At 40.4% G+C, this 15871-nt stretch overlaps 1 protein-coding gene across 1 annotated transcript; it reads left to right on the top strand.

The window, feature by feature from the left end:
• The first annotated feature begins 478 nt into the window (after positions 1–478).
• LOC135550355 (spermine synthase-like) lies at positions 479–14218 on the top strand. Its single transcript, XM_064981073.1, has 11 exons — positions 479–968; positions 2037–2157; positions 8802–8889; positions 9146–9210; positions 9346–9521; positions 11344–11500; positions 11679–11766; positions 11910–12024; positions 12255–12334; positions 12712–12827; positions 12954–14218. Exons 1-11 carry the CDS (start codon positions 923–925, stop codon positions 12982–12984), a joined length of 1083 nt encoding a protein of 360 aa, XP_064837145.1. The 5' UTR covers positions 479–922; the 3' UTR covers positions 12985–14218.
• Positions 14219–15871: the final 1653 nt, after the last annotated feature.

The following is a 15871-nucleotide window of genomic DNA, read 5'->3' as shown; positions in this document are numbered from 1 at the left end:
GGAATGGAAGCTTTCTCTTCTGTTATTATTTATCTGAAATCTCCAAAATCTCCCCCATTTAACCAGGATCTTTGTATCAAAAGGACATTTTTGATTAGTCAAAACAGTTCACTTCCCAAGCACTGAGATGAAATACATAAGAAATCAACTGCTTAGACTACTCAGCTAAATCTCTAGTTTCATTAAACTAAATTAAATAAACATTTTTAATAAACATTTAATAAACATCTCAATATCAAATGATTTCTGGGTAACAGTTAAGTACCTTACAGTGATTGTTTTCCATAAAAATGATCCCCAATAAACAAAAAATAGCTTCTTAGCAAATAGCAATTTCTGAAGCAAAAATTGTTCTAGGACTGTCTGGCAGTGGTCTGAGTGGTGAAGGGAAAAATAAAAGTAGCTGTTATTGGCAGATCTCTTTCTTATTGGTCTATTTACTAGTTTACCGCCTGATGAGGTCACCAGGCAGGCCAAAACTCCATCCCACCAAAACAGGCTGACATTTCAGGTGTTCTTATCAAACACTAAAAGAAATTATCATCATTTTCATAGTATTATTCCAACCTCAGTGTGAAAATATATATAGAAAACGTTTTTGACTGCACTGGGCCTTTAATCTCAAGAAATAGTTTTTTTTTTAAAGTTAGTTTGGGAACAGGTCTTTCTCTGCCCAACTCACAGGAAGCCTACTGTAGACCCAGTCTGAACAAAGCACGAGGTAGACTAGCCACAGTCATCGGACCATCCCCCTGCGAGCCCACAAACACACCAGTCTGCGTTGTAGAAAACCCTCTCACTCAAACAGCAGCAGCGGTACGTACTGGCAGTACGATCAAGGCCCTTCCTTCAGGCTCCACAGGCAAACTCCGTTTTCACACCGGCTGCCTACTCCAGGCATGGCTGACGGCTGTACCCAGTCATGGCACTGCGACATTACACCCTCGACTTCAACCTCTCAGCGCCAGGTAAATTGCACCCACGGGCATTCGTTAGACTACGAACGGTTTCAGCACGAAATATGCTCTGAGAGCAGGTTGCACTACAGGACATGGGCCGTTGTCTTTCCGCATCTAGCTAGCTAACTACTTGCTGTACGTTAGCTAGCTAATCGTTGACAATACGCGCAGTCTGTCCAATATACTTGCATAATATAGATAGCTAGCTATGCAAGATTAGTGGAGGTGGGGGGTTCTCCGAGGACATAACTCGTTAAAACTGAGTAAGAATATTTCTAGCTAAATGGCATCTGCTATCTTGATAGCTAGCTAGGTAGCATAATTCCAAGTCACTGGCTGCCAGCAGATTGACAGGCAAACGGGTAATATGACCTTTAGTGCAGTTGCTAGCAAGCTAACTAGATTAGCAAAGCCATGTGTCTGCTGCTGCGCCTGTCTGCGTGACTGGACAGTCAAACTGCGACTAGCTAAACAGCCATCAATAAAGTACAAAGGCTAGCCATCAATAAAGTACAATGTCCCAGTGGCCAATAATCGGTATGATAGCCACTCACTGTAAAAAGGCTTGCACGATCAATTTTCTAGTTAAATTAGGCTACTGCCATCATTTTCTTTGCATTGTGCTGCATAGCACTTTCAATTATTCGTAATTTTCGCCAACTATTATAGGTGGTTGTTACAAGATACAGTTCCGGTGTGTGCAGTAAGAAACCCATACTTATTTACCTAGGAAGATAACACATACTTAAACCTGCACAGGGACTGCAGTCATTGGCACTCTTGAACACACCTGATACATTCTGTTTAGTTGGGGTTGGAAGAGGCTCCCAGGGCTAATCCCTTACCTAGCAGGCCTACTAACATTAGGAGCTGTGAAACACCGAGATGTCTTAGCTATAGCCTACTTCTCCCGTCCAGTTCGGTCATCAATCAGGCTAGGCAGAAATGAGTCTGGGATTGCCCTCTGGGAGAATGGGCCATTATCTGTGATTCTGTCTGGAGGAGGAATTTCATGAGGGGGTTGTTGTGGTCATAACTGTGTTCTCACCATATATACCCCTCTCCTATTCTGTTTAGCTGACTGTCCTTCGACTGTGCGTGGGCTGCAGTCTATATTTCAAGAGCAGGAAATGACAGAGACTGTCCATGACACTGAGGGACATGGATACCTTGCTACCTTCATTGGCAAGAATGGCAGGTAGGCACCAGTTCAATCAACACTGTCATTATTTATGTCCAATCAATATATTTTGTTGAATTGAAGACTATGTGATCATGGTTACAATCTTCAAAGATAAAATGGGATTGAATGAATTTTTTTTAGGCACTCCGTAGGGCAGGGTGCCACTAGTTCATGTATGGACATTTCCATGTGACAGACTCACTGTTTCACTTTAAAATGTTTGCCAAACAAAAACATTGATTGCAAAGTTTAACAAACCATGAACCTATGTATATGCAAAAGTCTACTTTTAACAATTGCCACTGGAAATGTTGCTGAAACACATTTTTCTTCAGGTGAAGATGCAAAGTTTGGTAACAGAATGACAGTTAAATCTCCCTCCGTTTGTGACTACGTTTTTCAAATACTTGGTTAAATATCTACTCCAAATCAAGATTCAAAGATGTCGGCAGAAAGAAAGACGTGACACCTTGAGTTTGAAAAAAAAACATATTTTGGTTATTGAACTACAGTAAGTGAATAGAAGAAGGTCAACACCCAGCAACAGAATGACATCATGAGTCCTTGATCTGTAGTATACAAAAAGGCCTAATTAGAAATGTCATTCTGTTCATGAATTGTTACACAAAGGTAGAACATTTTATTATGCTCCTTTGCATGTTTTGATATTATTCTACACACTGGCTATTATTCTAATGAGCCACATTTGGTTGGTCCAGTCCGGACCAAATCTGTACCCTGTCTCCTCTTGCGGCTGCTTAGATTCACCATAAGTTTGCATGCTGTTCTGTTAGGTCAAATGCAGTCAACAGATTGTTCCAAACTATAGAACGATGTTGCTTTCCACTGCTTCCTAATATAAATAATTATATTTCTATAATCACATTTCCATCCAACCTTTTTTGTGCAAGTAAAGTACATGTTGGATAAAAGAATGTCACGACAGGCCTGATGGAAACAGGACATTTGTCGGTAAACTTTACAAATGTCAACAAAACAAAATACGCTAGACAAGGTAGGTTATTTTTGTGCCTGAAATTAATTATGTAAGAAATGGAGGTGAGGCGCCTTTTTTTAATATGCGCAAACATTGAAATAACAACCATCATATTGAAGTAAATTTGGAGTCAGGCAAAAACATGTTGTGTGGTCCAACCACTACGACTCGAGAAAGCATGCAGTTTATTAGGCTACAGACGAAATAAGTTTTATAATGAACTTGGCAGGGTGGTGAACGTGCATGATGATGAGCTTGATGCTCCTTTCCAATAAATATTGAGGGTCTTATTCTGGTGACGTGATGATCGATGCTTGACTGCCGTGTGACAAAATAAAATTTAGCTCAATTGTCCATTTTGTAATCTCATGTAGGTAGCCTACACGCACTGTATCTGCGAGCTGTTGACTGGAGTACACATGCCAAGACCAGCGTGGGCCCTCAGAACAACCTCAATTTCTCAGGGCATGGACTCTACAAGGTGTTGAAAGTGTTCCACAGGGATGCTGGCTCATGTTGACTCCAATGCTTCCCACAATTGTGTGAAGTTGGCTGGATGTCCTTTAGGTGGTGGACCATTGTTGATACACACTGGAGACTGTTGCGCATGACAAACCCAGCAGCGTTGCAGTTCTTTTACACAAACCTGTGCGCCAGGCTCTTGCTAACACACCCATTCAAACGCACTTCTGTTTTGCCCATTCACACTCAGAATGGAAAACATGCACAATCCATGTCTCAAGGCTTAAAAAATGTGAATAGTTCGCTTTATTTCAGTTTGTGTGCCAAAACAAGCAGTCATTGTGTAGGGAATCATTGTAAATCAAATGTTATTTGTCACATACAAGTGTTTAGCAGGTCTTATTGTGGGTGTAGCGAAATGCTTGTGTTTCTAGCTCCGACAGTGCAGTAATATCTAACAATTTCACAACATACCCCAATACACACATCTAAGTAAAGGAATGTTATTAAGAATATATAAATATATGGACGAGCAATGTCAGAGCGGCATAGACTAAGATACAGTATATACATATGAGATGAGTAATGCAAGATATGTAAAATAATGAAGTGACGAGTGTTCTCCGTTTATTAAAGTGGCCAGGGATTTCAAGTCTATGTATATAGGCAGCAGCCTCTGTGCTAGTCATGGCTATTTAACAGTCTGGTGGCCTTGAGATGGAAGCTGTCTGCACCTGTACTGACCTCGCCTTCTGGATGATAGCGGGGTAAACGGGCAGTGGCTCGGGTGGTTGTTGTCTTTAATGATCTTTTTGGCCTTCCTGAGACATTAGGTGCTGTAGGTGTCCTGTAGGGAAGGTAGTTTTCCCCCGGTGATGTGTTGCCATTTCAGTTTGTCAGTGATGTGTATGCAGAAGGAACTTGAAACTTGTACCATCTAAACTGCTCTGAAACATATTTTACATAACTGAAAATTGTTTGAAGCTGGTGTACAAAACTGAGGAATGGGAGGCATAGACATTGATCTGCTGCTTCTTAGGCTTGCTTTCAATGAGTGACAGATCTATAACTATCATTTCTATGTGATTTTGGTTGAGTCCACCCAAAAGTAACATATTGTAGCTTTAAATAAAGTTTGATTTCGTCCCATCCTTTAACTTTAATACTGATTAGGATTAAGCCAGTAGCTCAGATGAAACTATCCAAGCATGACATGTGCTTTAAATGTTGATTTTTGGTTGTTTGTCAACCAAACAGAATTCAATAATACTTTTGTTATACAGTAAGGCCAAGATTGAGACATGCATGTGTAGTTTACAGCAGTGGATGCATCAATTCATACTACAAGCATAGTGAGCCTAATGACAATCGCTGAATGTCATTACACTATTTAGATTTTTTTGTAACATATTTCTCTTTCCATTCATCAAATTGCGGGTGCACTTTTGAGATGCTGGAATTATTTTGTGAGTGGACAAACGTGCATGGCTAGCCAACAGGAGCGGCTTTGGAGGGAATGTTTGACAATCGGACACAAACGCCATAAATGAATGTATTCCTTATGTAAATCTGACTATATATAGTTGGTCCCATACCGGTAAGACATGAAATTTACTTTCACTCCTGAATGTAACAGTATTTATTCAACATTTAAAAATGAGTAATGCATCCATGGCCACATTTTGAGGTTAGCTTACTGTAACTATACATGTCTTCCTATGCAATCATATTCTGCAAGGAATCTTGGTTGTGCTATTAGCTGAAGCACAGTGATAACTCATTAAGTTGACGTATACAGTTGAAGTCTGAAGTTTACACCTTAGCCAAATACATTTAAACTCAGTTTTTCCACAATTCCTGACATTTAATCCTAGTAAAAAATTCCCTGTCTTAGGTCAGTTAGGATCACCACTTTATTTTATGAATGTGAAATGTCAGAATAATAGGAGTGATTTATTTCAGCTTTTATTTCATTCATCACATTCCCAGTGGGTCAGGCGTTTACATACACTCAATTAGTATTTGGTAGAATTGCCTTTAAATTGTTGAACTTGGGTCAAACGTTTCAGGTAGCCTTCCACAAGCTTCCCATTCCTCCTGAGAGAGCTGGTGTAACCGAGTCAGGTTTGTAGGCCTCCTTGCTCGCACACGCTTTTTCAGTTCTGCCCACAACTGTTCTATAGGATTGAGGTCAGGGCTTTGTGATGGCCACTCCAATACCTTGACTTTGTTGTCCTTTAGCCATTTTGCCACAACTGTGGAAGTATGCGACCAAGCTTCAACTTCCTGACTGATGTCTTGAGATGTTTCTTCAATATATCCACATAATTTTCCTTCCTCATGCTGCCATCTGTTTTGTGAAGTGCACCATGCCCTCCTGTAGCAAAGAACCCCCACAACATGATGCTGCCACCCCTGAGCTTCACGGTTGGGATGGTGTACTTTGGCTTGCAAGCCTCCCCCTTTTTCCTCCAAACATAAAGATGGTCATTATGGCCAAACAGTTCTATTTTTTTTTTTATCAGACCAGAGGACATTTCTCCAAAAAGTACGATCTTTGTGCCCATGTGCAGTTGCAAACTGTAGTCTGGCTTTTTTTTATGGCGATTCTGGATCTGTGGCTTCTTCCTTGCTGAGCGGCCATTCAGGTTATGTTGATATATGACTCGTTTTACTGTGGCTATAGATACTTATGTACCCGTTTCATCCAGCATCTTCACAAGGTCCTTTGCTGTTCTGGGATTGATTTGCACATTTCGCACCAAAGTACGTTCATCTATAGGAAACGGAACGCATGTCCTTCTTGAGCGTTATGACGGCTGCATGGTCCCATGGTGTTTATACTTGCGTACTATTGTTTGTACAGATGAACGTGGTATCTTCAGGTGTATGGAAATTGCTCCCAAAGATGAACCAGACTTGTGGAGGTCTACAATTTTTTATATTTTTTTAGGTCTTGGCTGATTTTCTTTTGATTTTCCCAATGTTGTCATGCAAAGAGGCATTGAGTTTGAAGGTAGGCATTGAAATACATCCACAGGTAAACCTCCAATTGACTCAAATGATGCCAATTAGAAGCTTCTAAAGCCATGACATCATTTTCTGGAATTTTCCAAGCTGTTGAAAGGCCCAGTTAACTTAGTGTATGTAAACTTCTGACCCACTGGTGTTGTGATACAGTGAAATAATCTGTCTGTAAACAATAGATTGAAAAATTACTTGTCATGCACAAAGTGGATGTCCTAACCGAGTTGCCAAAACTATAGTTTGTCAACAATACATTTGTGGAGTGGTTGAAAAATGAGTTTTAATGACTCCAAACTAAGTGTATGTAAAGTTCTGACTGCAACTGTAATACAAAATATCTGACATTTTGTATTCTCATTTTAATATATAATAATCCCATTTGAACTTTGCTGTGCTTTTAAATGGTTGAAAGCACAGTGATAATGCATTTAGGGGACAACTTAACAAAAAGTCAGACATTGTTTTTCCATTGGAATTTGATTGTGTTTTTAGATGGTTGAAACCATAGTGATAACACATTGGGCATTCAACAAACTTCTGTCTGTCTTTTTGAATGGTGAATGAAGGTTGAAATCTCTTTGATAAATTTCTCAACCAAATATTACCCAAATTTCCATATTGAAATTACGTGTTGTGCCTGATTTAGTAACAGTGGCGCATTTCAATTACTTATTCGTAAACAAAATTGGTAGCAGTAAAAACACTACCTAATTGGTAGGTCTACTTTTACTTGTTACTTCTGTGAACCTATAATTAAATGCATGCACACTAATAGAAAATATTTTGTGTAGAGGTGCTAACAGCAAATAAACTGTAAGCTATAAAAAAAATAGTTCCACATTCTCTCTCTCATATATATATATATATATAACTCCCAGTCATTTATTAGGTTAACTACCAATGTTTCCGCATCATGCCCTTTTCAGACCTTTTAAGAAGGCATAGTGATGCTGAAACGTTGGTGCATTACCCAATAAATTACTGGGAGTTTATATATAGAGTGCGACTGTCTTTATTTATTTTTAACTTCTGTGAACTTCCTCACGAGGTAGAGAAATTCGAAAATATAAAGATGTTGGTAATGGAATGGCAATTTCATAAGCTTTTACAGAAAGCATATCATTTCTGTAAAACTAAATGTTGATATTCGTTGGCAGGGGGACTTCAACATGATTGTGTTTTAATGTATTTCTAATACCTTAGGACTTTTTCTAGTAATTAAAAATAAAATACTTTTTTTTTTTTCATCTGTGTGACCAGAAATCCAAGCCTTTGCTTGCTTATTCCTTATATTTAGGATGGAAAATGGTTGAAAAACGTATCAATGCCTTCATTTCCCCAAAATATTGACTCTTTTTCAATTGACACCAAATGTGATCTGCTCTTATAAACTTCACTTGTTGGTGCTCATGGGTCCTTTTTACATGGAAATGACTATCTGAACTGTATTGGTAGATAACCTCTTAGATCATCACAAAATTGAAATTCCAAACAATGTAGTTAGCTCAACAGTGTAATATTACCTCAGCAAATACTCTAACAGCAGTTATCTGTCACGGTTAGTCGGGATGAAAGGGATGGCTATACACGCAGCACACAAATGTTGTAATTGAGAAATATTTAATGTGTGTGAGGAATTTGTAAAATCCCAGTTCTTTTTACCAATACCCAGACTGTCCAATGAAAACACCAGGTGTGTTACAGTGGCCAGACATCCTTTAGGAAGACCATTGATTGGCCAGTTAAGTGTATCATTGCTACAACAATGGCTTTCGTTCAGTTGAACGCATGGCCCTTTAGTGGCTTTGTGTATCGGATCAAAGGGCTTTGCTGCTTCCTGTTTTGTGTGGTGAGTGGTAAACACAGCTGGTGAGGCATTGTGTGGGCCTAAGCCTGCATGAATATGGCTGCCCGCAGCAACACAACACACCATTTTGGATAAAAAATGCTCAACCTTCAGCTGCCCCTGGCTCTCCACTGTGCTTTCAGAAAGGTTAGGTCAATAATAGGTCACAACCTGTATCATGCCACAGCCGTAGCCTATAGGATATCTGCTAATCATGAGCTCTAGGTTTAAGGAGAAGTGAGTGAGAAGTTATAGCCTAGAATCAATGCTATTCTCCCCCTCACTTTAACTCTGTGCTTCTTTCTCTCTGTCTGTCTCTCTTTTCAGGTTGGTTATTCTGCGTGTGCACTCCCAAGGTCTGGTTACCGTTGATCTGCAGTGTTGTGAAGGAGATAACATTGCACAAGTAGATAATGTAGGTGACGAGAGGAAAAACAATTGTCTTTGCACTGGACCTGCTAATATCCAATCACAATAACGGAAATATAAAAACAAAATATATACTATTTAACAGACCTTCAGAATGCCCTTAGTAAGACACCTTTCCATGAGTTCGTTACAGCAACACTTGACCATAGGCCTTTGGACTATTTTGACATTTAGGATATTTTGCTTAATGTAACATTGGGATATGCAACATAAATCGTATTTATTTTCTTTTTTTCACTCAGCTTTTGAATGCACTGGAAAAGAAGCTAAAAAGTCTCCTACATGGAAACATTAGGGGGGTCAAGAGGTAAGCCCCGAGTGGTGGATGATCTGACTAGTGGCCTTGTTGTGTGATGACTGGAGAGCTACACAAGCTGTAGTGTGACGTGATTACCCTGTCACCATGAACATGATTTCGACTATTCCCCCCCTCCTTCCCCAGGCTCCCAGCTCTGACACGAGGTGCAGCTGTTGATCGATACTGGCCCACAGCCGACGGCAGACTGGTGGAGTATGACATTGATCGGGTTGTATACGATGAGGACTCTGCGTACCAGAACATAAAGATCTTGCACTCACAGCAGTTTGGCAATATCCTGATCCTCAATGGGGATGTTAGTAAGTAAAATATAGCATTCCTACCAGAGTATGTGAGCGTGTCCAATATGATTGGAGCACGGAGCGAGTTTCCCAAAGGCTGGAGCGTCAGCCTTCTCACCCGCTCCAATTTCGCTGAGGGCATGCCTGGCCCAGCAAGCATTTGTAGGCTACTTGTGTGCTGCTATAGACCCTTGCTTTAGTTACTGTCATGGATTTTGCTAAATATTTTCATACAGAAACAGATTAAACACACAGGTGCAAAATCAAGGTGACTTACAAAGATGAGGAGGACCAAGAGCAAGAGAGGGAGTGCGGTGATGTAGTGTCCACAACTAAAGAATCATTGTGGAATCTGAAAAGCCATATCCCGAAAGCACGAGGGTGTACTTACTACGTGCACATAAGGAAGGAAGGAGGTAGGTAGCTAGCTAAGTGTCTCATTGTAGCAAAGTGTGTAAAACACTTAAAAAAAAAAAATCAGATCTCTTTAAGTTTTGTTAATTTTCGTTCTATTATCTATATGATAAGGCTATCATTGATGTTTGCCCAATAGGCCTAGCATATTACCTCTTTCAAGGAGCTTTCTGTTTATTTTGCCTAAAACCCTTTTAGGCCTACCTAAATAAAAATATAACTCTGCATCCCTGTCCAGCCTGGCTGGAGTGTTTCGAAGGGTGTTTAGCATCCCCAGTGGTTCTGCAAGTATGGAGAGGATATTCTCCACTGCTGTCCTGCTCTCCAGGCACCATCGCATGAGCCTGAAGACAGACTCTGACCAAACTCGTGTTTCAACATTCAAAGACACTGTAGATTGAGCCTAATAATTCTAAGGAAGTCACAGCCCATATGTGCAATTTATAGACTAATGTTTAAATGCTGAGCCCTATAATGTCCCTGCCAGCCTAGTGTGTCGAACTCGCAAATGCTTCACAATGTATGTATTTGTAGGCCATAGCCCTGAAATAATAGGCTTATAATATATTGATCCTTATTAGGATCCCTGTCCATAGAAATCATCAAGTTTGGTTGCAATACTTCAAAATCATATTATAGGTCCAGGTAGACACACAAATAGATGTTTTGAAAAAAAAAACGTTGAGTTTGGAGCGGTTTTTAGCGGAGTGGCTGGAAAGGATGTGGAGCTCCGGTGCGCAAACACCGTAAGCGATGAGCGGGATTTCCAACCACTCAACTCTGTACTTTGATTCCTACAGGCCGTGATTTAACGGGATAGTTCACTAAAATGATCTATTGGTTTCCTTACTCTGTTAGCAGTCTATGGATGAGGTATGACACCAATCCATGCTTTGGTTTAATTTCCCGGGCACTGTTTCCAAATGCTCTCGTTTTAGCGTTTGTGGCACATCCCATTTAAGTCATTAGTGTTTTTCCACACATCATGTTCTAATCATCTATACATGATTTTTGTTGAGCTTCACAATACATTTGACATACTTTCTGATTAATTGGACATGTGTGAGAAATGCATGACTTAAATGGGATTTGTCCAACATATACTAAAACATTAGCATTTGAAAACTGCCAGGGAAATCTAAAACATGTCTTACCTTGACCATAGACTGCATACAAGGTAAGGAAACTAATGTGATATTTGTGTGAACTGTCCCTTTTAAGATATAATTTTTGAGAATTATTCCATGACTTACTGCTCACGTATATCATTAATTTATGTTTACTTTTATAATTGTTATTTACTGTAATTGAGGTCACTATTGTAATTTTTTTTAATGATTTGAAATCTGAATCTAATAAGATGAACATTTTGACTGGGTTTCAGTAATGGCATATCTAATGATATTGTAATGTGATTATATGACAGATCTGGCAGAGAGTGACCTGCCCTACACCCAGGCCATCATGGGCAGAGGGAAAGAGAACTATACAGGAAAGGAGGTGCTGATCTTAGGAGGCGGTGATGGAGGAATCCTCGCTGAGGCCGTCAAACTCAAGCCAAAGATGATCACCATGGTGGAGATATCCTTTCAGGACGCCATCTGTCACTTCCCTCTGTGCCCAGTTAACATATTGCTTCAGGGATTTGCAGCGAAAACTATTTAACCTTTGAGCATTTTCTTTTTTTTAGACATAACCCGGTAGAACTATCTGGTCTGTGATCTATGTCTGGTTTGTAATGCCTTGACAAAGTGTCTACATCGACCAAATGGTGATTGATGGGTGCAGGACGCACATGAGGAAGGCTTGTGGAAGTGTTCTGGACAACCTGAAGGGAGACTGTTACCAGGTGAGGATGACAGTGCTGTCCATTGCACTTTTCCTTAGTAGAGATGGAACATTTGTCATTTGCCCACCACTCTTGAAAGGGTTGAACCGGTCTGTATGGTCTTTTTACATTCCTACAAGGGGTTACCATGACTGTATTTCCAGGTGTTGGTGGAGGACTGTGTTCCGGTTCTGAAAAAGTATGTGGAGGAAGGGAAGACGTTTGATTACGTCATCAATGACCTCACAGCAGTTCCTATCTCCACAGCGCCAGAGGAGGGTGAGTGACAGATGCTCTTGTGCTGTTCTCTTGGACATGAATTTCTAACTGTATATTGATGAAAACCGGTATGGCTCATGTAAAGAGGAACTGCATTGTACCTCATCGCAAAGTATTGATCTGATTTAGGATGTGGACAGTGTAATGTTAAACTGTTTCTTGGATAGGAGGAAATAGGCTTATATGGCACACTCACATAATTGATTGACAGATGGTTTACTCTGTCTCAGACTCTACATGGGAGTTCCTACAGCTTATCTTGGATCTTTCAATCAAAGTACTGCGTCCTACTGGGAAGTACTTCACACAGGTAAAACTGCCTTTCTCATATTAGCTGAATGCTTCACACAGTCACTCTACTAACTAGTCAAGTCAGTTAAGGACAAATTCTTATTTACAATGACTGCCTACCCCGACCAAACCTTAAACCGGACGACACTGGGCCAATTGTGCGCTGCCCTATGGGACTCCCAATCACGGACGGTTGTGATACAGCCTGGAATCGAACCAGGGTCTGTAATGACTCCTCTAGCATTGCGATGCAGTGCCGTAGACCGCTGCGCCTCTCAGGAGCCTCTTTAGTCTTTGTTGTTCATGAGAGAAGTTTATCCTAGTGTGACGTTTTTAATGATACATATATTTTGTCACATGTGGTCCATGTTTTAACCCTGAGTTGTGTGTCCTCAGGGAAACTGTGCAAATCTGACTGAGGCACTGGCTCTCTATGAGGAACAGCTGGGAAGGCTCTCATGTCCTGTGGACTTTTCCAAGGAGGTGGTTTGTGTGCCCTCTTATATGGAACTGTATCCTTCTAAAAAAAAAAACTGTCATTATCAGACACTCCTGTCATTTACAGCCAGACATAGTCGAACATTCATACAGAGACGCGTGGTTGTTTGCATGCAATTCTCCTTAACGGACTGACTCAGGTGGGTTTTCTACACCGTTTGGAAGAAGTAAAGAGCTCCCTCTCTCCCCTTCAAGCCCTGCCTGCCGGAATGTGAAAACTGTCCCCCCACCCATGATCCGCTATCGCACTGAGGGGCGATATGACCCCCCCCCCGAAAAACAAAAACAAAATCTCAACTCACATTTTTTTTTTTTATCCTTCTAAGTCCAACTCTCAAACTCTTTTTAGATGTTGGTTTTATAATTTTATGTCTAAACTTGCAAGAGATTGTATTTCTGTTAATTGGATATTTTGAGTTGGGCTGTTTTTGCATATGTGCTCCAGGGAGAGCTGTGGGGCTGCTACCACTGGATACACTGAAACCTACTGTAGAGGATGACTCAGCATTTCTATAGCTGGTCCCAGACCTGTCTGGGCTTTAGACTTCTCTTGACTATAGCCAGGTCCCAGACCTGTCTGGGCTTTGGACTTCTCTTGACTATAGCCTGGTCCCAGACCTGTCTGGGCTTTAGACTTCTCTTGACTATTGTTGTCATGCCATGCATGTTACATGTCTTATACATGTTTGAAAGGGCAACAATACTCCTGAGGAGTTGCCTGAAGCTCACAAAGATCTGGGACCAGGCCATAGTCAGAGAAGTCTAAAGCCCAAGCAGGTCTGGGACCAGGCTATAGTCAGAGAAGTCTAAAGCCCAAGCAGGTCTGGGACCAGGCAAGTATTGACACACTTCATGCACCTGTCCCTCTGGGTTACTTTTCACATTTGGGTTATAAAAGCAGCACCAACATACAATAGCTTTTGGGTTCTGATTGTGTGATAGAATATGTGCTCCCCATAGTTTCAACTGAATGTCTGTTTGTGTGATTTTGTTTTTCCTATTCTGTTGTAACTGTGGCTCGAGTGTGATTTTGATTACAGGTGCTTGTCAAGATGTTGAAAAGGCAGTGTGACCCTGCCCATTGAGGCTGAAGTGTCCAAATGTGTTTTTAAAAGGGAAAAGGGTCCTCCTTTGTGGCGGTTTCTTGCTTGTAATGATTTATTTTTACATACTTCGTTTTAAATTGGTCTAAAATTCTGTTTGGTGCATGTGCTGGAAAAGGAAAGTTTTATTGAATGTAGCTTACCATATACACAGTGCACATTCATGCCTTTTGATGATTATTGTGGTGCTTTGTTACATTTATTTATTGGATATTATTTCACCAAATGCTGTTTTATCCCACTGGAAAAAAATGTATGTTCAGCAGTGACTACCTGCTATTAAAATGAGTTGGAGAATAAAATATTTGGTTTCTCTCTTTTGTAGGGAAATGTTTGATTTTCCATAGTGTATCGGATAGTTTTAACATCTTGGATTACTAGCGAATCTGACAATTTTCAGTTACAACTAAAAATCAAGAAAAATAAAGTAACCAATGAAAAACTTCAGAAAGAGAACTGGGGTGTACAAGTATTTAATTATGGCAGGTGGTAACTTTTGTAATAAGACTTTCAGTAATTTGCATACCCTGCTGCTGCATACTCAGTGAAGTTCTAAAATCCACCCACACATTTCTACTTGTGAGTTGTCACAACTCCTTTGTCTCAACTGTATTTGCCCCATCGTTTGTTTTGCCGTAGAGTTTGTATATTGTCAAGTAAACACTTAGTAATACAGTATTTCTGTATTTCCTTGAGCAGGCTTTCCTCAGTCTTTTGTGGTTCTATGAAGGAAGCATTTGACATTTGTTCAATTTGTATTGACGTTCTTAGCATATTGTACTGTTTGCGTATTGTCTTGCTTGTGCCTAGAACCGGAATGGCCAATTCTCAGGTAACAATTTTAGTAGGGATGCCACTGGATAGGTCTGAACGTGAGAAAATCATACAGGGCATTGTCTTTCACCATCATTAGCCCCCCTGTGATCTCTGCCTGAGAATTTTCTCAGTCCAGCATGTATACATGGATCGGATATAGAACTCCTGAACAGAGTATGCAGGGTCGGTGAGTAAATTACATGTAATCTGATTACAAACAAACCAGATACGTTACCAACTGAAATATTGTAGTCCGATTAGATACTTTTGAAAAACTAGATTACTTCGTGTTTACGTTTTGTTCTCTCAACGACATTCAATTCAGAATTGAAAAAAAAGGTGCAAGTTTAAGTTTATTCCACCTGAGCGAGTCTGACCACTGACACACCATATGTGTTTAATGTATCATTTGTCTTGTAATGCTTTTTAAGGGGCAAGTCCTCTCAAAGTAATCAGATTGTTAGAGTTTGGGTATGCAAAAGTTACATTACTGATATTCAGACAGGTGACTAGATTACATTTAGAAAGTAACCCACCCAACCCTAAGAGTATGTAAGTAGTGTGTGGCCAATTGACTACTGAAGATGGGTATGATCCGGACCTGACTAGTGCCTCGATCACACCGAAAGTACTCCACAAAATGTGACGCGGCATATGTGTGCAACTAAAGTTAAACATTCAACTTCTGCTACCATTTCTGCCAAGCCGTCAATCCAGTTTGATGCACACGTTCGATAAAGCAAATGCTCTGCAATGCTGCAAGGCAAACTTAGCGTTCCACTCGAAACGAATGTACTTCTGGTATGCCAAAACGCAAGGGTACTGTCGGTGTGATCGAGGCGTAACCACATTTGGGGGCCTGCGGGCTCATTCATAATCGTGGCGTACATTTACCACTAAATATCTCTGTGCGCCATTTCTAAAACGTTGCACATGTACAACAATATTGCGATTTATAAACTTGTCGTCCGCCAATCACGTTTTGTGGTTATGAATCAGACTGGTCGTAAAACTGCGCTCGTGAACGAGCAATATGACTGCCTGGACAACCCATCATTCACCTTTTATGGTGACAATAACGCCCCTACTTGCTGTATACGTTAGAAGTATTGGAATTAGGCCAAGATGGCAATGGCGAA

The sequence above is a fragment of the Oncorhynchus masou genome, chromosome 12 (assembly GCF_036934945.1).
Source record: "Oncorhynchus masou masou isolate Uvic2021 chromosome 12, UVic_Omas_1.1, whole genome shotgun sequence".
NCBI classification, from domain to species: Eukaryota; Metazoa; Chordata; class Actinopteri; order Salmoniformes; family Salmonidae; genus Oncorhynchus; species Oncorhynchus masou.
This window is presented reverse-complemented; position numbering and strand designations above follow the sequence as displayed.

What these genes read in the sequence shown, in the direction of transcription:
- LOC135550355 (XM_064981073.1), top strand. Translation starts at nt 923, where the DNA reads ATGGCACTGCGACATTACACCCTCGACTTCAACCTCTCAGCGCCAG. An exon ending in AACATTAGGGGGGTCAAGAG is followed by an intron (nt 9,211 to 9,345) that starts GTAAGCCCCGAG and finishes CTCCTTCCCCAG; the next exon opens with GCTCCCAGCTCTGACACGAG. An exon ending in TGAAGGGAGACTGTTACCAG is followed by an intron (nt 11,767 to 11,909) that starts GTGAGGATGACA and finishes CTGTATTTCCAG; the next exon opens with GTGTTGGTGGAGGACTGTGT.